Below are 23875 nucleotides of genomic sequence, written 5' to 3'. Positions count from 1 at the left end.
ATTTTTGTAAGATAAAATAGGGCAGGAGGGAATGGAGAGACCCAGGGTACAAGTATAGTTCCCTGAAAGTGGTGTCACAGGTAGATAGGATGGATGGTGCCTTCCCTTCATCAGTCAAGGCACTGAGTACAAAAGTTGGAATATCATGTTATAACTGGATACAATGATGGTGAGACCACATTTGGGGTACTGCAGTCCGAGTCACTATGCTGGAAGAATAATGTTATTAAGCTGGAAAGGATGCAGAAAAGAATTACAAGGATATTACCTGGATTGGAGGAGAGTATAAGGAGAGGCTGCATCAGCTGGGACGTTTTTCCCTGGCGCATAGAAGGCTGTGGGTTCACCATGTAAAGTTATATAAAATCGTGAGGGTCATGGATAAGATGAATGGCCAGTCTTTTCCCAGTGGGGGAGTCAAAACTCAGAAGGCATAGCTTTAAAGAGGAGAAAAGGTGTATTCACTGGATGCATTCAAAAGAAAGTTAGAGCACTTAGGGCTCTCCTTCAAGCCATTGCACTTTGACAAGCCCGTTGTATACAGGTATCTGCTCTAATATCTGCCTACACGCTGCTCTATGAAGCACTTTTACTTCTTGATGCAAGTTAGGAAGGATACACGTGGTAATGACTTGGATGAAGATTAAAAGTACCATTAGCAAATTTGTAGATGATACAAAGCTGGGTGGTAGTGTGAACTGTGAGGAAGATGCTATGAGGTTGCAGGGTGACTTGGACAGGTTGTGTGAGTGGGCGGATGCATGGCAGATGCAGTTTAATGTGGATAAGTGTGAGGTTATCCACTTTGGTGGTAAATATAGGAAGGCAGATTATTATCTGAATGGTGTCAAGTTAGGAAAAGGGGACGTACGAGATCTGGGTGTCCTAGTGCATCAGTCACTGAAAGGAAGCATGCAGGTACAGCAGGCAGTGAAGAAAGCCAATGGAATGTTGGCCTTCATAACAAGAGGAGTTGAGTATAGGAGCAAAGAGGTCCTTCTGCAGTTGTACAGGGCCCTAGTGAGACCGCACCTGGAGTACTGTGTGCAGTATTGGTCTCCAAATTTGAGGAAGGATATTCTTGCTATTGAGGGCGTGCAGCGTAGGTTTACTAGGTTAATTCCAGGAATGGCGGGACTGTCATAGGTTGAAAGACTGGAGCAACTAGGCTTGTATACACTGGAACTTAGAAGGATGAGAGGGGATCTTATCAAAACATATAAGATTATTAAGGGGTTAGACACGTTAGAGGCAGGAAACATGTTCCCAATGTTGGGGGAGTCCAGAACCAGGGGCCACAGTTTAAGAATAAGGGGTAGGCCATTTAGAATGGAGATGAGGAAAAACTTTTTCAGTCAGAGAGTTGTAAATCTGTGGAATTCTCTGCCTCAGAAGGCAGTGGAGGCCAGTTCTCTGACTGCATTCAAGAGAGAGCTAGATAGAGCTCTTAAGGATAGCGGAATCAGGGGGTATGGGGAGAAGGCAGGAACGGGATACTGATTGAGAATGATCAGCCATGATCACATTGAATGGTGGTGCTGGCTCGAAGGGCCGAATGGCCTACTCCTGCACCTATTGTCTATAAAGGTTTGGGTGACTTCACAAGTCAGGGATAACGCAGGTTTCAGCAGAGGGAAGGCTTGTGGCTTCAATAAAGGCAACGTTTTAAATTCCCCCAAGTATTATCTGAGAGACATTGATCAGATAGGCAAAGCAGCATTTTTGTTTGCAAGAACTTTTTTCGAAAATCTACTGTGTTGGCTTCAAATTGAGCATAATTTTTAAAAATTGCAAGTGATCGTGGAAGAAGTCAACTGGAATTTTTTTTTAATTGAAATACAGTACATTCTCCTCAAGCATGAACATATGGTGCCAATGTGCAGGTGGTGTGAATAAAACATACCAGCTAAAGAGGTACAATTCTTACCAAAAAACACATAGATCTGAACCTTTTTTTGGAGAACCTGTTTTTTTTCCTCTCATTCAGGTGAAGATAAACCACACAGATTCCCTCTGGGGCAGGTTTGCAACAGAACATCTCCTCAGTATAAACATATAAACACATGCATTACACATGACAGGAGAGCTGATCACAGGCCTCAGCTTCATGAGTAAACCAAGGTTCCGTCAGGAGAGAAACAGTGGGGTGAATTCCTTTGGTGTCGATCAACAGGGATTCTATGTTGTTCTAGATTTCCACTGTTCGGGTTGAGTGATAAACATCATATGCTCAACAGAATTGGATTCGTAACCACATTATCACCAGATTGGTCACTTGCACAGCAACATGCATCACATCTTCCTTGACATTTGTCAGCAACACTCATAATCCTGGACAGAAAGAGGTTCTGCTGAGCTGAACCAACAGAAACATTTCTGCAACAGCAGCACTGTAACATAGTGCACAAAATGACTGAGAGCCAAGGAGGAAGATTTGGCATCAAACCAGCCCTCAGACCAAAGGCAAAAGGAACTTGAGGCTATCCCAATGTGACATGGGTTCCAGATTCAGGCAGCAACACAATTGTAACCGAGAGTTGGACATTTCTGATTAAACGCCAGGCAATGCAAACATAACGAGTGAAGGGAGACATGGTGCAAAGTTTCAAGCCCGTTTTTATTCAGCTTCCTGGCTCACATCACACTGTTCTTATTGATCCCGGGGAAAACTGGTGTTGGAACAAATCAGAAACACTGCGCTGCTCCCCACAGGTTTTGCACTTCATGCTACAGCAGCCCCAACTGCACCAGTTCAACACCGCCCTTCACCAGGATATTCACCCTGGGGACAGCACAGCGCCCCGTGTCCTGTGAAGGGCCTGCCTGGTCTCACTCTTCTACTTGCACCCCAGCCCCTCAAAACAGAAAGCAGGGCTTTCAATCCAGCCACAATAACTCACTGCATGGGCCCAGAGCTAAACAGGTGTTCCAGGTCAAGTAACTGTACCTTGCCAGACAACCTCAGAAGGGGATTTGGGGGGAGGTTGGTCATAAGGCTGACGTAAAGTTAAATTGCCAAGCAGAACCATCGTCAGGAGGGGATTACATTTAAAGGGATAGTTAGATGTAACAGTTATTTTGTAATTAGTTTCAAGATAAGACTGGTCAGTAAAAATTAAACATCATAGACTGGGCAAAATCTTTTAAATTAAAACTGAACCATGAGCTAGTTTAAAACACAGTGGTTGCATACACCAACATCAGAATAACTCGGTGATATGAAAACAGGTGCATTCATGAGCAGCATCACTAGAGTATACAGCCACGTCAGCACTCGATATTAATGAGAGCCCCTGCTTCGAGGTGGAGGTGCAGGTCGGGACTGAGCGCTGTGATTATTTACAGAAGGATGCACCGGTCTGGCACTGCAGACAGAAGCACTGAGCCGAGCAGGGCCCTGGCAATTGCTGGCAGCCTGTGGGTACACAGCTATGGAGAGGAACCTAAACCTTGAACAACATTGTACATAGTCAGGGAAATCACCTGCGGCACAAATAAGGGGAGGGAACGTTTCAGTTAAAAAAAATAACTATACAACTTAATGAACAGGCAAAACATTCAAAACAGACTGGACACAGCTTCAGAGTAAACGTCTCTCTCTCTCTCTCTCTCTCTCTCCAGATCCACCAGGGCCTCCCTCCTGTGACGGAGCGGAGCAGTGCCATCCTGCATGTTCTCACCTACAGAGAAACCTGGCAACAGCAGAGGTGAGAAGGCCAAGGGGGTCAGTGGGACTAATATTCTGGAGCCATTTAGGAAATGTATTATGATAAAGACAGCAGCACTCCCAGTGAAATACATTTACAATTAGTTTAATTGGGGGGGGGGGAGGGGGTGTGGACGGGAAGGGGGGGGAGCAAAATCTAGTTCAAACTTCCTGGCATGCTTTGGAGCTATGACAACAATCAAGCAGTCCTCTTTTTAAAATAAAAATTCCAATTCCATGTCTTCCTGTGACATTATGCTGAGGGGTTGGAGAAGTGCCTCCTCATCCTCTGTACCCTCCTGGTATCGATCGAGTTTATTTTAATGTTTTTATATGTTTAAGTATGTCAGATTCTCTCTCTCTCTGGCTTCAGTTTGTGCGTTCTAGGCCCTATTTAAGGCATCGCTCGAAGTAAGTGGAGCCAATGTAGCCACCCCGCATGGATCGTTGCACGTTCTGTTCAAAGAGGCGTCTGTTGTTCTGAAGGACCTCTGCTGCTTCCTTGTTCAGGGGGTCCTCGGGGTTGGGTTCCTGACAGCGAGAGAGGGGGAAGGAGAGGTAGAAAAGAAACATTTACATTACCAACAGCGTTCCCACAGATATGCCATGGGCTTAGAAACATGCCTTTCAGCATCCCTGCACCCCCCTCCCCTCCCTCCTCCCTGCACCCCCTTCCCTCCCTGCACCCCCTCCCCTCCCTGCACCCCCCTCCCCTCCCTTCTCCCTGCACCCCCTCCCCTCCCTGCACCCCTCCCCTCCCTTCTCCCTGCACCCCCCTCCCACCTCCCCCCTCCCCTCCCTGCACCCCCTCCCCTCCCTTCTCCCTGCACCCCTCTCCCTCCCTGCATCCCCCTCCCCTCCCTCCTCTCTGCATCCCCCTCCCCTCCCTCCTCCCTGCATCCCCCTCCCCTCCCTGCACCCCCCTCCCCTCCCTGCACCCCCTCCCCTCCCTGCACCCCCTCCCCTCCCTCCTCCCTGCATCCCCCCTCCCCTCCCTCCTCCCTGCATCCCCCTCCCCTCCCTCCTCCCTGCATCCCCTTCCCCTCCCTGCACCCCCCTCCCTCCTCCCTGCACCCCCTCCCTCCTCCCTGCATCCCCCTCCCCTCCCTGCACCCCCCTCCCCTCCCTCCTCCCTGCACCCCCTCCCCTCCCTCCTCCCTGCATCCCCCTACCCTCCCTCCTCTCTGCATGCCCCTCCCCTCCCTGCATCCCCCTCCCCTCCCTCCTCCCTGCATCCCCCTCCTCTCCCTCCTCCCTGCATCCCCCTCCCCTCCCTGCACCCCCTCCCCTCCCTCCTCCCTGCATCCCCCTCCCCTCCCTGCACCCCCCTCCCCTCCCTCCTCCCTGCACCCCCCTCCCCTCCCTGCACCCCCCTCCCTCCTCCCTGCATCCCCCTCCCCTCCCTCCTCCCTGCATCCCCCTCCCCTCCCTGCACCCCCTCCCCTCCCTCCTCCCTGCATCCCCCCTCCCCTCCCTTCTCCCTGCACCCCTCTCCCTCCCTGCACCCCCCTCCCTCCTACCTGCATCCCCTCCCTCCTCCCTGCACCCCCTCCCCTCCCTGCACCCCTCTCCCCTCCCTGCACCCCTCTCCCCTCCCTGCACCCCCCTCCCCTCCCTGCACCCCCCTCCCCTCCTCTCCCTGCACCCCCCTTCCGCTCCCCCCTCCCTGCACCCCCCTCCCCGCACCCCCTTCCCTCCTCCCACCTCTCCCCCCCTTTTCCCGTACTGCTGGATGTCCCAAATCACCAAAGATCAGTTCCTGTGCAGTGTTGCATGGGATGCAAGGATCACACAAGCAGGAGACGGGCATTCATACTGGTCAGTCCATTGATCCAACAACATAATACCGACATGTGGACTAACTCCATGTAACCCCTCTCCTGCACATGCCTTATATTGGCCTTAGTTAAAACACATCTCTTTGTTTTACCTTTGAAAACAACTGCACTGCTGGTTGCCAGCCATTTTGATACATGGCCCATGAATATGCCCAACAATTGTCTGCTGCTAATACAGAATATTCTTCAAAATGCCACTGTAAAGTAGCTTCCAACTTCCAAACATCATCCTGTGCCACTTGTTGACTTACCAAAAACAGGTACTGCAGTCCATAAATTATAGAATTTATCGTTAGCACGGGTTTCCAGTCCTCTCTGTGCAAGGAAACAGGAGAATCAGAATCAGACAGCATTGAGACCTGTCTCAATCAGCCAAAGTAATCCTATTGTAAAACATCAAACCATTCTCAACTCACTGAAACTTTAGCACGTAGTCCTTCCCTTGCTGTTTACAAGTTTACTACAGATGAATGGTGTTAACTGACTTTGTCCATTTTGCCATTTATAAAAGAGATTAAATGCTTTGAAGAGTGGTTGCACTAATGCAAATCTTGCAGCGTTTCATGGAGCTCCCCAGCTGGGCAGCCATTCAGCTGCCAAATGGATGGAGCCGGCAAAGGAGCAGTGAGACCAAGGAGCTGGTTGGTAAGTCACAGACATCTTGAGAGGCTCGAGACCAAAGTGCATAGAATTACACAGGCATGAAATAGACCCGGTCAGTGCATAGAATATTTACGTTTATTTCAGGAGGGCTTGTATACAAAAACAGGGATGTAATGCTGAAGCTCTATAAGGTGCTGGTCAGGCAGCTTTTGGAATATTGTGAGCAATTTTGAGCCCCATATCTGAGGAAGGATGTTCTGGCTCTGGAGAGGGCCCAGAGGAGGTTTACAAGAATCATCCCAGGAATGAGTAGCTCAACCTATGATGAGCGTTTGTCGGCACTGGACCTGTACTCGCTGGAGTTTCAAAGAATGTGGGGGGACCACATTGAAACATACAGAATAGTGAAAGGCTTGCACAGAGTGGATGTGGAGAGGATGTTTCCACTAGGGGGAGAGTCTAGGACTAGAGGTCATAGCCTCAGAATTAAAATAGGTTATTTTAGATAGATGAGGAGAAATGTCTTTAGTCAGAGGGTGGTGAATATGTGGAATGCTTTGCCACAGAAGGCAGTAGAGGCCAAGTCGGTGGATATTTTTAAGGCAGAGATAGATAGATTTTTGATTAGTACAAGTGTCAGAGGTTACGGGGAGAAGGCAAGAGAATGGGGTTTGGAGAGCTTTAGATCACCCATGATTGAATGGTGGAGTTGACGATGGGCCGAATGGCCTAATTCTACTCCTATCCCTTATGTCTTTTTGTAGTTCTCCAACAAACTCCCAAATGAATGGTCACCAGTGCTCATCCCAGGGCCCACGCTGACGTTCTGTCGGGCTGTCTTGGTCCGGTGAGAGGCAAAGCAGCAACACCAGAGAATACAATCCAGGGCCAGAGAAAAGAAGTGTCACAGACAATATTTTTGCATAGATTCCATAAAACGAACAGGTCTCCAACAATATAAAAGGATCTCAGTCTGGTGAAGAGGGTGAAGGTGGAAGGTTGCTTCTCGGATTGGAGGCCTGTGACTAGTGGTGTTCGGTTCTGGGCCCGTTACTGGTTTGTCAGCTACATCAATGATTTGGATGAGAACATACAGGGCAAGATTAGCAAGTTTGCTGATGATACAAAACTTAGCGGATTTGCAGATAGTGAAGATGATTGTGAAAGATTGCAGCAGGATCTGGATCGATTGGCCAGGTGGGCGGAGGAATGGTTGATGGAATTTAATACAGAGAAGTGTGAGGTGTTGCATTTTGAGATGTCGAACAAGGGCAGGACCAACACAGTAAATGGTAGGCCTCTGGGTAGTGTTGTAGAGCAGAGGGATCTAGGAGGCACGGTAGCGCAGCGGTAGAGTTGCTGCTTTACAGCGAATGCAGCGCCGGAGACTCAGGTTCGATCCTGACTACGGGTGCTGCACTGTAAGGAGTTTGCACGTTCTCCCCGTGACCTGCGTGGGTTTTCTCCGAGATCTTCGGTTTCCTCCCACACTCCAAAGACATACAGGTATGTAGGTTAATTGGCTGGGTAAATGTAAAAAATTGTCCCTAGTGGGTGTAGGATAGTGTTAATGTAAGGGGATCGCTGGGCGGCACGGACTTGGTGGGCCGAAAAGGCCTGTTTCCGGCTGTATATATATGATATGATATGAGGAGTGCAGGTGTATGGTTCCTTGAAGGTCGAGTCGCAGGTGGATAAGGTAGTCAAAAAGGCTTTTGGCACTTTGGCCTTCATCAGTCTGAGTATTGAGTATAGAAGTTGGGAGGTCATATTGCAGTTGTATAAAACGTTGGTGAGACCGCATTTAGAATATTGTGTTCAGTTCTGGGCACCATGTTATAGGAAAGATATTGTCAAGCTTGAAAGGATTCAAAAAAGATTTACGAGGATTTTGCCAGGACTAGAGGGTGTCAGCTACAGGGAGTGGTTGAGTAGGCTGGGTCTCTATTCCATGGAGCGCAGGAGGATAATGGGGGATCTTATAGAGATATACATAATCATGAGAGGAATAGATCGGGTAGATGCACAGTCTCTTGCCCAGAGTAGGGCAATCAAGGACCAGAGGACATAGGTTCAAGGTGAAGTGGAAAGATTTAATAGGATTCCGAGGGGTAACTTTTTCACACAAAGGGTGGTGGGTGTGTCGAACAAGCTGCCAGAGGAGGTAGTTGAGGCTAGGACTATCCCATCATTTAAGAAACAGTTGGACAGGTACATGGATAGGACAGGTTTGGAGGGATATGGACCAAGCGCAGGCAAGTGGGACTAGTGTAGCTGGGACAATGTTGGCCGGTGTGGGCAAGTTAGGCCAAAGGGCCTGTTTCCACACTGCATCACTCTATGACTCTAAGAGGGGACAGTGATATCAGTCCACATGTGGTGCCAGCTTGAGCCAGGCCTACCCCATTGATCCCACTTATTCCTTGTAATTACGTTTCCCCGCAGGTCTTTAACCAAGTCTCATTGAAAGACAGCTCCTGATCTGCTTGCACCAGCACCTCAGACTCTCATTCCAGTAACTCTGTTCTTTAGTCAATCACAATAAATCTGTACCTGGCAGTGGAAAATGCTTCCCAGTGTTCCACTGAATGGGCTCAGGATTTTAAACAACTCCTCAGTTTCCTCCCACACTCCAAAGACGTACAGGTATGTAGGTTAATTGACTGGGTAAATGTAAAAATTGTCCCTAGTGTGTGTAGGATAGTGTTAATGTGCGGGGATCGCTGGGCGGCGCGGACTCAGTGGGCCGAAGGGCCTGTTTCCGCGCCGTATCTCTAAAGGGCGGCATGGTGGCGCAGCGGTAGAGTTGCTGCCTTACAGCGAATGCAGCGCCGGAGACTCAGGTTCGACCCTTACTACGGGTATTGTCTGTATGGAGTTTGTGCGTTCTCCCCGTGACCTGCGTGGGTTTTCTCCGAGATCTTCGGTTTCCTCCCACACTCCAAATACGTACAGCTTTGTAGGTTAATTGACTGGGCAAATGTATAAATTGTCCCTGGTGTGTGTAGGATAGTGTTAATGTGTGGGGATCGCTGGGCGGCGCGGACTCGGTGGGCCGAAGGGCCTGTTTCCGCGCTGTATCTCTAAATCTAAAAAAACGAAAAATTTGATAATCTCTTCATTCATATTTCCTTATGAAACAGAAAGCCAGCATTTGGCCTGTTGAATATGCTAGCTCTCAGTAACTTCATTTCCCACTTACTTCTGTCACATGCCCAAACCCCTGTCACCCAGCTGCACCTGGGTAATTTACAGTGGTCAATTAACCTACCAGCCAGCAAGTCTATGCATGTCAGAGGAAACCAAGCACCCGGAAATCCACACAGTCACAGAGACAACGTGCAAACTGCACTCAGACAGCGCCCAAGGCTGGCACTGAACATGGGTCACTGCACCTATAGGCTTCTTAATGAAATAACCAATCACGATTCTAACTTGCAGTGGTCAGATTTGAATTTTTAATACCTGATCACTGCTCCAGTTCTTTGGACTACGACACAGTGTGTAGCCCCGAACCAGCCCCACTTTTCAGATTTCAAAGTTTTGTACACACACACATCTCCTACTGATCCTATCCTGTTTAAAAATGTGTCCTTTATTTTGTGTAAAATGTTGTGTAAAATGTATCACTTGACGCTCCCTTGTCTTTTGCAATGAACACACTGAACGACATTAAAACTCCTTCAAACGTTCCCCATGGGTTGTGGTTCTGACTCAGTGACGAGTGTGATCATAGGTGAGCCACGTTAGCCACTGGAGAAGGATGAACCACACACCCTGTCATCTATCAGTCAAGGGAATCAAGGGATATGGGGAGAGGTTGGGCACAGGTTACTGATTGTGGATGATCACAATGAATGGTGCTGGCTCGAAGGGCCGAATGTCCTCCTCCTGCACCTATTTTCTATGTTTGTATGTAGTCGTGCATTGGCTGGCTGGGTCAGGCAGAGCTGCTGGTGACATGTAGCTGTGGGTGGATTACCCGGCTACAGACCACGATTAGTGCATCAATAAAGTGCAGCGGCTCAGTGGTAGAGGGAAAGAAGCTCCCAGTCTGTTCTTGTGTTTGCAGAAAGTAACAGCAGCTAAGGGCCTGGCACAGAAGAAGTGCTTGTTAGAGGGAGTGCAGGGAAATCACATTGAGCAGTACTTCTTGACAAGTCAGTGGAGTGAAGTCCAGCGATGGGTAGAAAACCACAGTTGGCAGGATATCATTACCCCTGTTACTGATGAGGAGGGAACAAGCGCGATAGAGGGGGATGTAAGGGGTGGTGAGGTTAATCTGCCAGTCAGGGAAAAGAACGGGCTGAAACCTAGAGTTAAATGGCCTATGGCATGTGAAAGGAAGGAATGGGAAACTGTTAATATAGATTTGGTAAGTGTAACTAGAGGGAGGAAGTGAAACTCAAAGCAGGCAGTAGAAGAAGCACAAGCAGCTCTGAGGCGTACAGGCATTGTTGGCGGGGTGCAGCAAGGGAAAGGCTTGGGGCTCAGCACAGGGAAACCAGTGTGGAGTAATGCACGTTCAACAGAGAGGAGAAATTGGTTATAGAGCAGGGACGTCGTCAGGAGGAGCAGTGAGATGTATACGGGCAATCGCTCAGGTTAGGCAGGGACAGTGGATGAACTGGGAGAGTGTAGCAAAGAGGAGGTTTAGTTGGAGGGACCTGTGTGTATGGAGGCGGGTCATGTACGTTTACTTTTAAGGACTATTTATGATGTGCTGCCATCACCGCAGAACCTCAAACAATGGGTGGGTGGGTGACCTGGCATGTCCCTTGTGTTCAGAGGTGGCAACGTTGAGGCATATTTTGTCAGGTTGAGGATTACAGGGAGACCAATGATTTGGAGATGCAGGTAGATTTGGGAGGAAAGCTTGCTGTTCCCCAGGAAATAATTAGTACTAGTTTGAGGCCTGATATAGTGTTATGGTCAGTTAGTCAGTGGGACACCAGAAACAATTGTTGAGCCTTCCCGAGTTGTCGTGGACCTAACTCAACGAAACACCAGTGAAGCGAGGTCCCCACTTGATAACACCAATAATATACTCAAATCTATATGACCTTTTTAAGAGCTAGTTACATGTAGGTAGCTATTTTTTTGCATAAGGAGTTATTTATTGTCCTTAGCATAGGTTGGTATATTCAGTTAGATAGTTAGATAATATTTTGGCTTTGGGCTTGGTTTTCTTAGTTGAGTGCTTATCCTGTAGTTATAGCACAAGTACTTTGTGTTTTAATTGTAACTAGACCAAGTGGACCCGTTGGGCCCAAACCTCTCCTGCATTGGTGCAGCACCCTCTCCTCACCCCTCCCCTCTACCCCCTCCCCCTTTCCCCTCCTCCCCCCCCCCTCCCTCCACCCCTCCTCCTCCTTTCCCCTCCTCTCCCCCTCCCTCCCTACACCCCTTCCCCTCCTTCCCAATAGATAGATTTAAACTTTAAAATGTGAATAACTTTAAAAATATAATACCGATTTCAATAAAACCACTTGCATTACCATTAAAGCAACGACGGTGAGTAAGGTGGGCCTAAATTTGTCACGCTATCGTGTACCATTTTGACTGAAATTCGATCGCAAACAAACAAACAAATGAGAGTTTTAGTATATAGATTTGTCCAGCAGAGTAATGTCTTGCCCCAGTCTGCCACCTAGTGTTCTCTGACATTCTGTGCACATTCACCAAACACCTCTTGTTGCTTTTTGAGACTGCCAGTACCTGTAGTTTCATGACCTTTCCCATGGTTCTAAGTTTATATGGACCAGTTAACCTGCATTAAGTAACTCCCATGCAATAATACCCTGTACTGTCTCTGTTTAAAATATCACGGATTAAAAGGCAACTGGCCAAGTCACCGTGGATATTTTGTGTTCTTTAATTTCATTCACCTGAGATATAAGATCAGCCTCGGTTTAATGCTTCATCCAAAGTCAGCTCTTTAAAAGGCACAACACTCAGAGATACAGCACAGAAAAATGCCCTTCAGACAGCAGCCATCACCAACCCATAGGTAACCCATGTAATCACAGAAACAACAAGCAAACGCCACATAGGCAGCACCCTCTGGTGCTGTGAGGCAGCAGTTCCACTAGCCATGCCACTCCTTTGCAATTAGACAAGAATGACAGCCTAGGTTTATGTTCAAGCCTCGTGTCTATCTGATCGAGGCCAGCATGCTGCCCAGCCAAGCACAGCTGAGACTCGACCTACAAGATGGTGAACTTGTAGCTGAGGGTTACAGCATTTAGAAATCATGAGAAGCAAAACACGCAAAGATCAAAATTCCAATCTGAATTCAGCCTACCTGAGGATGTTTAGACAAACGTTGCCTTCTAAGTCGATATTTGGATGATACACCATGGTTTCACATTTCACCTTCGGAGGATCATGAGGATATCCTTGTCCAACCTGTGAAACAACCACACATACACACACAAGAGCCTCCAAATTGTTACCAACATATCCAACAACAGGGAACTCTTCCGTTGGATGTGGATAATTACCAGAAACCAGGAATGCTGAGTTACACACACTTTTAGCAGTAGTCCTCTCAGTGTTGCACCCAGCTGAAAGCAGAGGAACACCAGACACTAACAGTAGAGGGTGGTTCCCTCAGTCATCGGCAACATATCCATGCCATTTGAAACTCAACTATAGAGCTAAATCTTTGTCGTCGTGTGTTCCCACATCATACCCATTGCTAATCCTAACAAATACCACGATGCACCATTGTGCTCCTTCTATACAATTTCAATTTAAACAGTTCCACCTGTTCCCCTTCGGATCCGTCTACACTTCACGCTGCCTCGGGACAGTAGTCAACATAATGAGGAAAACGCGCTCCTCCAGACATTCGCTCCTCTCCCACTCCCATGGGACAGAAGCATTAAAGCACGTAGCAAAGATTCAAGAACAGCTTCTTCCCTGCCGTTAGCAGATTGTTGAACAGTCCTGTCACGCACCAAGGAGGATTCTTGCTCCCCCACCTGTATCTGCAGCTCTAACACTATATACAGCATTCTGTTTCTTTTTCCACTTTGTTCCACCTTGATGTACGTATTTGCTCACATATGGTACGATGTGCCTGGATACAACCCAAGGATCTCACTATCTCGGTACACATAACAACAGCAACAAATCTGAAGCTAATAAACCTGGAGGTGATGCTGTTTCTACAATAATAATTTGGTCACTTTCCCAGGGGGGGGGGGGGGGGGCTTTCAGCAATAGCTTGTCCATTAACAAAGCAAACACACACAGAATTTGGCAGTCAGCATGGGGCTAGCAATCAGGGTTCACAACCCGAGTCCGACTCTGCACATCTGTGCAGCGGCACATCTGCCCAGCTGCTCGGCACTGATGGAGATAGGGGTAAACTGCAAGGTAAGTTGGGCAGACAACGAGAATCAGGCTCTTTGCCACAACGGAAGCAGATGTAGAAAGCTGGATCCAGGTTTACTGTGCGACTGGCAAAAACTGGGGTTTTCTCGTTGGTGAAACTGAGGGGGTATTTCCCTCCAAACCTGTCCTATCCATGTACCTGTCTAACTGTTTCTTAAATGTTGGGATAGTCCCAGCCTCAACTACCTCCTCTGGCAGCTTGTTCCATACACCCACCACCCTTTGTGTGAAAAAGGCCACAGTCTCAATGGCCGAGTATCGACCAATGGAGACTGGGGCCATTCAGCCACTTGTTTGACAGATATCAATACAATGGCCACAGGCCCCTTTTAGCTATAGAGTTTGGGGAGGAGATGTGCATTGAAACAGCACAGTGTTGAATCATGAGCCTTGCGGAATGAATCCAGAATATCAGGTGAGGGCAGGAATAAGGGGACGAGGGGCCGCACTGTCAGGGCTGGGGGTTAGGGGCAACAGGGGGACGAGGGGCTGCACTGTCAGGGCTGGGGGTTAGGGGCAACAGGGGGACGAGGGGTTGGAGGGGGATGATGGGGTGCGCACACTGCAGCTGACAGCGCAGGGGGACGATGGAATGAGGGGGTGGTCACAGGGGGACGAGGGGCCGCACTGTCAGGGCTGGGTGTAAGGGGCAGCAGGGGGACGAGGGGCCGCACTGTCAGGGCTGGGTGTAAGGGGCAGCAGGGGGACGAGGGGCCGCACTGTCAGGGCTGGGTGTAAGGGGCAGCAGGGGGACGAGGGGCCGCACTGTCAGGGCTGGGTGTAAGGGGCAGCAGGGGGACGAGGGGCCGCACTGTCAGGGCTGGGTGTAAGGGGCAGCAGGGGGACGAGGGGCCGCACTGTCAGGGCTGGGTGTAAGGGGCAGCAGGGGGACGAGGGGCCGCACTGTCAGGGCTGGGTGTAAGGGGCAGCAGCACACGGCAGCAACTGCAGCAACACTCTCCTTTCAAGTGGAACTGTTGATTGGCCACGGTTAAATTCCCCAAATGATCGTTTTTGTATGAGGTGTCATTGATTACTCGGTCAGGATTCACTTACCTTAAAACTAAATACAAATTTGCCTCCTTTATAGAAACCCTAAATGCAAAGAGAAGAAAACATTTAAACCAACCATTACTAACTTTATTTATAAGCATATCTTCATCATAATACATTCTATGCTGTTCAAAAAGACAGTCAATCAATTGAACATTTTCCCTCCACTCCAACACTCGACACACCACCCCCCTTCCCCTATCCCCACCACCCACCCCACAGCCTCCCCCCCACCACGGCCCCCCCTCCCCACCACGGCCACCCTCCCCACAGCCTCCCCCCCACCATACCCCCCTCCCCACAGCCCCCCTCCCCACCAGAGCCCCCCTCCCCACCAGAGCCACCTCCCCACCACAGCCCCCCTCCGCTCACCCCACAGCCTCCCCCCACCACAGCCCCCCTCCCCACCCACCTCACAGCCTCCCCCAACCACAGCCTCCCTCATGCCAGGGGCAATCTTTGAGTTATAAGTCAGCACCACCGTGCTGTAGAAATGACAGGGAGCTTCACATGTGCACGGTTAATGGCAAAAGTGTACCCATCCCTGGCACAGGATGTGAAGAGTAACACACCTCCCCCACTGTGGGCACCCCTCACTGTGGGCACCCCTCACTGTGGGCACCCCTCACTGTGGGCACCCCTCACTGTGGGCACCCCTCACTGTGGGCACCCCTCACTGTGGGCACCCCTCACTGTGGGCACCCCTCACTGTGGGCACCCCTCACTGTGGGCACCCCTCACTGTGGGCACCCCTCACTGTGGGCACCCCTCACTGTGGGCACCCCTCACTGTGGGCACCCCTCACTGTGGGCACCCCTCACTGTGGGCCACTCTGCAGTTACACTCTCCCTCCACCTTTCTTTCCTGGTGGTCGAGGTCACACAGATTTGCAGGCATTGTCAAGGTCGCGATGGCAAGTTACTCCAGTGAATCTTGGCGCTTGGACACGGTGCTGCCACAGTGTTATGTGAATCGTTCTCACGTTCATGTTTCTGCCCTGGACAGTGTCAAGCCTCAATACCCGGTGTGATCATTTGGTGCAGCTCTGGCTCCACTATTCCTCTGATAATCAAGCATCACTGTGAGAGATTACATCGTTTCCTTCCCCTACCCACCCATGTTTCAGACAGACGTTGCCATCCTGCTGTCTATGACTCCCACAAACAGCTGAGCCAAGCCCTGCTCATCACTCACCTCATCTGGACAGATGATGAGTTTGAAGTTGAGGAGGTCGTCGGGATCTGGGAAAACTATCTCACAGGTTTTAGGTAAATTCAATTCATTTATATCTGAAGGGAACAAAAAAGAGAAAGCAGTAAGAACCTGGATGTGAACAGCAGAAGTAAAAGGAGCAGACAAAGCGATGGAACTGGCTGGTTTAGCAATGGGAAATGGAATATCGAAACAGAGATTTATTGTGCTTTTGAGACCAGTTCCACATCACAGCTATGGGTTTGTGACCTTGCAGTTACAGAATATCCATGTCGTTTTTAAAACTGTGAGGGTTCCTGCCTCCAACAGTGGCTGGGCAGCGTGCTCGGGACCACCAGTACCTCTGCACGACAGGGAAACAAACATCAGGGGCAATGTGTAACTTCTCGTTGGCCCTGTAGAAAGCCCTCACTGATGTGTCAGGACTCAGTGAAGAACACATTTTGAAATTTATTATAAAAATGAGCTCTTCATCCACTTTGACCGTGCATGTCCCATACTTCCAAAGTTTAGGATCTACACAAATCACCATGATGTAGAGCTTTTCCTCCATCTCCGAGACTTTTTCTATGGGAAGGAGTCGTCACTGCCGGGTGACGACCTCCTCCTCCCATCTCCAACATTCGTCCACAGATTCCCCTGCCATGACTTGTACTATCGCTGAACCTTTCTGTTTCTAACTGCTGGCGACACATCCGTCTTGACTTCTCTACTCACCTTACCCAAATGTTCTATACTTTTATCAGGCCTGCTCTCAACCTTCGATGTTGCAAAGAAAACAATCCAAGTCTGTCCAACATCTCCCTGTAGCTAATACCCCCTAATCCAGGCAGCATTCTGGTAAACCTCCTCTGCATCCTTTCCATAGCCTCCACATTCTTCCTGTCGTGGGACGAACAGAACTGCACACAATACTCCAAATGCGGCCTGACCAATGTCTTATAAAGCTACATCATGACTTCCTGACTCTTATAATCATTGACCTGACCAATGAAGGCAAGCATACCATGTGCTTTTTTTAACGCTCTAACTAGATGTGTTGCCACTTTCGGGGAGTTATGGACTTGGATTTGACGATCCTTCTTCACATCAATGCTGTTAAGGATCATGCAATTAATTGTACATTATTCCCTTACATTTAATCTCCCAAAGTGCACCACCTTACATTTGCTTGGAGTAAACTCCATCTAGCATTTCTACACCCATTTCTGTAGCTCATCTACATCCCACTGTATGTTTTGACAACTTTCTCACAGTCTGCGACCCCAACAATCTTGGTGTCATCTGCAAACGTACTAACCAACCAATCTAGATTTATGTCCTAAAAGCTCTACATATATATAAATGAAATTAATATATATCACAAACAACAAAGGTTCCAGCACAGATCCCTGCGATACTCCACTGGTCACAGACCTCTATACTTGTACACCTAGAGCAGCTTAGAACCGACCTCAGCCACAGAGTCTTTGTCGACCTCCTTGTTCATCGACAATAATCCCACGCCCGCATTCATTCTATATTCTCAATGGCCTGCTCATTCAAGGATCTGTCCAGATGCCCCTTAAATGCTGCTACTGTTTCTCCTTCTACTACCTCCCCAGGCATTCCAGATAAGCTTTGTGTGAGAGATTTACTCCTCAAATCCCCTTTCAACCTCCTCCCTCTCACCTTAAATCAGTGTTCAATAGTTTTAGACACCCTGCCAAGAGAAGAGACAATGGCTACCTACTCTATCTACGCCATGCATAACTTTATATATCTCCCTGTCACCCCTCAGCCTTCCTTGCTCCAGGGAAACAGTCCCCGCCACTCCAAACTCTCGTAACTCCAGCCCTCTATTCCAGACATCCGTGTGACAGTTTTCTGCACCTTCTCTCATTTAAACACATCTTTGCTGTAATGTGCGGCCAGAGCTCCACACAGTGTGGGCTAACCAACATTTTGTACAAAGTAACATGGCGTCCCAACTCTTGTATTCAGTACCTCAGCTGATGATGTGAAGGGTGCTACACACCTTCCTTATGACCCTGGCTACCCGTGTCGCCACTTCTGCAGAACTATGCACTTGTACCCCAAGATCCTTCCATTCAACCACACTCCCTTGGACCCTTCTATTCACTGTGTACGTCCTGTCCTAGTTTAATTTCCTCGCATCCATCACTTCACACTTGTCCGAGTTCAAATCTACCTGCTCTTCCATTGCTCACCTTCCCAGCTGATCCCGATACTGTTGTAATCTGAGAAAACATTCTTCACTGTTCAATAGACCACTCATTTTGGTGTCATCTGCAAACTTACCAATCATGTCACCTAGATTCTCATCCAAATCAGTAATATAGATGACAAGCAAAAGTGGCCCCAGCGCCGACGTGCAGCAGACTGCTGGTCACAGTCCAATACAAACCACCATCTGATTCCTACCACCAAGCTCACCTTGTACATGGAATTCTGCTATTACGAGAGAGTTGCATTCCTAAGAAACCTCATGTTATAGAAAATTATGATATAAAAACAGTTTTGTCAGTGGGGAAAAAGGGGCTAGACTCGTCTTAACAAATTTAGTTTTCCTGCAGGATTCTCAAAATAAAACTTTTAATTGTTATATATTTATATAGTTATCTTAAGCTAATTTATCAATGATCGTATGTTACATGGTTTAATATGTTTACACAGGACCAATCGAAGCAACTGCTCGTCAATCCATCACTTAGTTCCCCAGAACTCACAAGCTTCCATGTCCTTCTCCATTATGAACACAGGAAGTGTTCAGTACTGATCTTTCCCAAGTCCCATGGCTACCCACACAGATTACTGTGGATCCTTACGGGGCCCTTTCTCTCACCCCAGCTACCCTTTTCCTTTCAATATACTACTGGATTATTTTTGGATTCTCCTGTATTTTATCTGCCTTGGATATCTTCTGGACCCTTTTTTGCTCTAACTTTCTAGGATGTACTCTTACAATACTTATACCTTTCAAGGGGTGCATTTGTTCCCAGCAGTCTGTGCCTCACATATCGTCTTTGACTTGACCCTCAATGTTCCTAATATTGCTGGTCTTGCCCTACATTCTAACTACTTTTAGAAGCTTCATACACACCAGATTTCCCTTTCTCTGCTAACAGCCAATCAACTTTTCACAGTTTCTATCGTAAATGCCTTCCCTCAATTTAGGACTTTAAGTTAAGGACCAATCTTATTTTTTTTCCATGACAATCTTGAAACTAATAGAATGACTTCATGCTGCCATGGAAAAGCAGCCAACATAATCAAAGATGTCCCACCCCGGTTATTCCTTCATCTTTCTGCTCCTGAGGTACAAAAGCTTGAAAGCAAGCATCACCAGACTCAGGAACAGTTTCTTCCTCTCTGTTATCAGGCTTCTGAACGGTGCTTTGACAAGCTAGGGTACTGTCCGATTCACCTCTCCGACAATGAGGACATTGGACTTTGCCAAAGGAACTGATGCGTGACAATGCTGAGAACTATATTCTGCACTCTGTATCTTTCCCTTTGCTCTATCTATTGTATGAGTTTGAACTGATTGTATCTATGAATGGTATATCTGATAACATATATATCTTTCTGGATAACATACTAACCGACATACTAACCACTTGCACAGCCTCATTGCTTGAGAGGAGGTTGAGTGCAACCCTTTCTCAACATGGGCCATCTACATGTTGCTTCATAGAGTCAGAGCTAAACAGCTTGGAAACAGGCCCATCAACCCGACTCATCCACGCCAACCAAGCTGGAGTTCTGGGCTAGTCCCATATTCCTGCATTTGGCCTATCGTTGATAGGTCCATTTGTCTCAACCTTTCCTAAATAAAGTTAGACACGGGATAACAACAGGGTCAATTGTGCCGATGCTTGCATGCTGTAGGGAAAGTGGGGAAGTATCATTAGCAACAACGCTTCCCACTCCTACCACCCAGGTGAATTCTAAGCTCATTTTGAACAGGTCAGCTGGTTCCCTACTGAATAACCAACCATTCTTAACTCATCTAACCTATCAACTCCCATGCAAGGTCACATTTTGTAGGTTTATCTCTCCATTTCAATAAATGACCTTTGTCTCCAGCCTCCCTCCACCCCGATCATTGTTGTACATTCCCAGTTCAGATAATCAGTCATAATAAACTGAGGATAACTGGGAAATGGACAGTAAATACTAGTCTTGTCAGCAAAGCTCACATCGCAAGAACAGCTTTCTCCATGTGTTGTAGAATGGATGCAGAAGCACACTTCCAGAGTGTGAGCCTTGGACTCTGTATGACAAAACCACAAACAGTTCAGTTTTGCCGATAACTTAGTTCAGTGCATGCCCAATGACGCCGCCAATCACTGCTCTCCCTACCATCGCAATGCTCCATGTTGCATTCTCTCCAATAAAGTTATAATTTATTTAGGTTATTGATTCCAGGATATGTGTCTGGAGAAGACACTAAGAGCTCAAAGTTACTTTGTTGAGTTACTTCATGTTGCATTACAGGCAATTTGAGATTTATTTAAATGCACTAATCGAGTAATCCATTGCTTTCAGTACACACAACAAAATGGTTACAGGAACAATTCAGGCACTGGCACCCTCAATCAAGAAATATAAACTACTAGTCACATTCACATAACCCTGACAAGGCAATCCCCTGGAAGATGTACATGATCAGCTTTCCCCAAGCTAAATATTCTGATTCTGATCGTTCTTCTTACCATCACTGTTCAAAGCTTCAAAAGGAAGGAACACATACCATTGTGGGAACGAGGGAGCGTTTAAAAAAGGAACACATGGATACACAGACATCAGCTGGGGAGACACATAGGCACATGCACACATCAAGGAGAGGGGGAAGACGGGGTATGGGTGTGATGGGTTTGGGGCAGAGGGGCAATAGAGGGGAGTTGGGGGGGGGAGGGTGGGGATGCAGATGGGGGTTAGAGTGTGCATGAGATGGGAATGGTGAGGATGGGAGGGGAGAGGGGAGGGGAGAGGGGCGGGGATAGAGGAACCGCGGCGGCGGGGGGGGGGGGGGGGGGGGGGGGGGGGAGGGGTTGGGAGGGGTGGGGGGAGAAGAGCCACAGATGAGAGTGCGGATGGAGGGGCAGGGAGTGGGGGAGAGGGGTCAGAGGTGAGGGCGGGGGTTGAGAGAGGGGGGAGCGGGTGGTTGAGAGGAGGCGGGTGAAGGGATAGAAGAGGCACAGAGAGGAGAGGGGGTGCAGAAGGGGGGGTAGGGTGTAGGTGAGAGGGGTTGGGGGTGAGAGGAGGAGTGAGCAGTTGGGGGGGTTTGGGGGATGAGGGGTTAGGGGGGTGAGGGGTTGGAGGGTGAGGGGGCAGGGTTGGGGTGGGGGGTGAGGAGTTGGGGGGGTGAGGGGTTAGGGGAGGGGTGCAGGGTTAGGGGTGAGAGGGGTTGGGTGGGGGCAGGGTTGGGGTGAGGGGGCAGGGTGGGGGGGTGAGGGGGCAGGGTGGGGGGGTGAGGGGGCAGGGTGGGGGGGTGAGGGGCTGGGGGGGTGAGGGGCTGGGGGGGTGAGGGATTAGGGGGGGTTGAGAGGGTGAGGGGGGATTGGGGGGGTGAGGGGGGTTGGGGTACGGGGTGTTGGGAGGGTGAGGGGGGGTTGGTGAGGGGGGGTTGTTGGTGAGGGGGGGTTGGGGGTGAGGGGGGGTTGGGGGTGGGGGGGGGGTTGAGGGTGGGGGGGGTTGAGGGTGGGGGGGGGGTTGGGGGTGAGGGGTGGTTGGGGGTGAGGGGGGGGTTGGGGGTGAGGGGGGGGTTGGGGGTGAGGGGGGGTTGGGGGTGAGGGGGGGTTGGGGGTGAGGGGGGGGTTGGGGGTGAGGGGGGGGTTGGGGGTGAAGGGGGGTTGGGGGTGAAGGGGGGTTGGGGGTGAAGGGGGGTTGGGGGTGAGGGGGGTTGGGGGTGAGGGGGATATGGGGGGGTTGGGGGTGATGGGGGGTTCGGGGTGGGGGGGTGGGGGTGAGGGGGTGAGGGGGGTTTGGGGGTGAGGGGGGGTTGGGGGTGAGGGGGGGGTTGGGGGGATATGGGGGGGTTGGGAGGGTAAGGGGGGGTTGGGGGTGAGGGGGGGGTTGGGGGGATATGGGGGGGTTGGGAGGGTAAGGGGGGGTTGGGGGTGAGGGGGGGTTGGGGGTGAGGGGGGGTTGGGGGTGAGGGGGGGTTGGGGGGATATGGGGGGGTTGGGGGTGAGGGGGGGGGTTGGGGGTGAGGGGGGGGTTGGGGGTGATGGGGGTGATGGGGTATCCCTCACTGTCCCTCCTCGCTGCGGGCTGACGGGGGGTTCGGGGTGGGGGGGTTGGGGGTGAGGGGGGTTGGGGGTGAGGGGGGATATGGGGGGGTTGGGGGTGAGGGGGGGTTGGGGGTGAGGGGGGGGGTTGGGGTGAGGGGGGGTTGGGGGTGAGGGGGGGGTTGGGGGTGAGGGGAGGGTTGGGGGTGAGGGGGGGGGGTTGGGGGTGAGGGGGGGGGGTTGTGGGTGAGGGGGGGGGGGTTGGGGGTGAGGGGGGGTTGGGGGGAGGGGGGGGTTGGGGGTGATGGGGGTGATGGGGTATCCCTCACTGTCCCTCCTCGCTGCGGGCTGACGGGGGGTTCGGGGTGGGGGGGTTGGGGGTGAGGGGGGTTGGGGGTGAGGGGGGATATGGGGGGGTTGGGGGTGAGGGGGGGTTGGGGGTGAGGGGGGGGTTGGGGTGAGGGGGGGTTGGGGGTGAGGGGGGGGTTGGGGGTGAGGGGAGGGTTGGGGGTGAGGGGGGGGGGTTGGGGGTGAGGGGGGGGGGTTGTGGGTGAGGGGGGGGGGGTTGGGGGTGAGGGGGGGTTGGGGGGATATGGGGGGGTTGGGAGGGTAAGGGGGGGTTGGGGGTGAGGGGGGGGTTGGGGGGATATGGGGGGGTTGGGAGGGTAAGGGGGGGTTGGGGGTGAGGGGGGGGTTGGGGGGATATGGGGGGGTTGGGAGGGTAAGGGGGGGTTGGGGGTGAGGGGGGGTTGGGGGTGAGGGGGGGTTGGGGGTGAGGGGGGGTTGGGGGGATATGGGGGGGTTGGGGGTGAGGGGGGGGGTTGGGGGTGAGGGGGGGGTTGGGGGTGATGGGGGGTGATGGGGTATCCCTCACTGTCCCTCCTCGCTGCGGGCTGACGGTGAGCGGGGGGATTCCCGGTGCCGGCGCCCCCGTCCTCCCCTCCCCTCCCCTCCCCTCCCCTCCCCTCCCCTCCCCTCCCCTCCCCTCCCCTCCCCTCCCCTCCCCTCCCCTCCCCTCCCCGCCCGGCGGCCGCACTCGAGCCCGAGGCTGCCGGCGCGGCCTAGTTGCCGCCGCTACCTTTCTGGATGCGGAGCTGGGCGGCCGACGCCTTCTTGGCGCCGCTCTTGGCGGCTCCGGCGGCGTCTTCTTCCTTCTTCTGCTGCTTCAGCGAGAAGAGCTTGATCATGGTGCGGGGACGCGGAGACGCGGGGCGGCGGCGGGTCGGAGCCGGGAGACGGAGCCGCTCGGCCGGGCAGCGCAGGGCAGCATGGGACAGGGTCGGGGGTCAGCGGGGCCGGGCCGGGCCGTGGGCGGGGCAACGTCTGGGCGGCGTCCGTGTCTCTGTCTGACTGTGTGTGTGTGTGTGTGTGTCTGTGTGTGTCCGACTGTGTCTGAGTGTCTGTGTGTGTCTGTGTGTGTCCGACTGTGTCTGAGTGTCTGTGTGTGTCTGTGTGTGTCCGACTGTGTCTGTGTGTGTCTGTGTGTGTCCGACTGTGTCTGTGTCCGACTGTGTCTGTGTGTGTGTCCGACTGTGTCTGAGTGTCTGTGTGTGTGTGTCTGTGTCCGACTGTGTGTGTCTGAGTGTGTCTGTCTCACTGTGTGCATGTCTCACTGTGTGTCCGTCTGCCTGTGTGCCTGTCCGTCTGTGTCTGAGTCTGTGTGTGTGTCTGTCCATGTCTGTGCCGTGTGTCTGTCTCACTGTGTGTGTCTGTCTGTGTCTGACTGTGTGTTCGTGTCTGTCTGCATCTGTGTCCGGGCATCTGTGTCTGGGCCATGTGTCTGTCTGTCTGACTGTGTGTGTGTCTGGGTCTGCGTATGTGTCTAT

The 23875-nt window shown here is 51.0% G+C and overlaps 1 protein-coding gene across 1 annotated transcript; it reads right to left on the bottom strand.

Moving 5' to 3' along the window:
• Nucleotides 1–1810: 1810 nt before the first annotated feature.
• ube2m (ubiquitin conjugating enzyme E2 M) lies at nucleotides 1811–23329 on the bottom strand. Its single transcript, XM_078430729.1, has 6 exons — nucleotides 23128–23329; nucleotides 15796–15890; nucleotides 14605–14643; nucleotides 12452–12555; nucleotides 5796–5859; nucleotides 1811–4237 (listed from the first exon to the last, which is right to left on the bottom strand). Exons 1-6 carry the CDS (start codon nucleotides 23234–23236, stop codon nucleotides 4097–4099), a joined length of 552 nt encoding a protein of 183 aa, XP_078286855.1. The 5' UTR covers nucleotides 23237–23329; the 3' UTR covers nucleotides 1811–4096.
• Between the last annotated feature and the right edge of the window lie 546 nt (nucleotides 23330–23875).

The sequence above is a fragment of the Rhinoraja longicauda genome, chromosome 40 (assembly GCF_053455715.1).
Source record: "Rhinoraja longicauda isolate Sanriku21f chromosome 40, sRhiLon1.1, whole genome shotgun sequence".
NCBI lineage: Eukaryota > Metazoa > Chordata > Chondrichthyes > Rajiformes > Arhynchobatidae > Rhinoraja > Rhinoraja longicauda.
This window is presented reverse-complemented; position numbering and strand designations above follow the sequence as displayed.

What these genes read in the sequence shown, in the direction of transcription:
- ube2m (XM_078430729.1), bottom strand. Translation starts at nt 23,236, where the DNA reads ATGATCAAGCTCTTCTCGCTGAAGCAGCAGAAGAAGGAAGAAGACGCC. An exon ending in TCATCATCTGTCCAGATGAG is followed by an intron (nt 14,644 to 15,795) that starts GTGAGTGATGAG and finishes CTTTGCATTTAG; the next exon opens with GGTTTCTATAAAGGAGGCAA. An exon ending in AATTTGTATTTAGTTTTAAG is followed by an intron (nt 12,556 to 14,604) that starts GTAAGTGAATCC and finishes GTTGTTTCACAG; the next exon opens with GTTGGACAAGGATATCCTCA.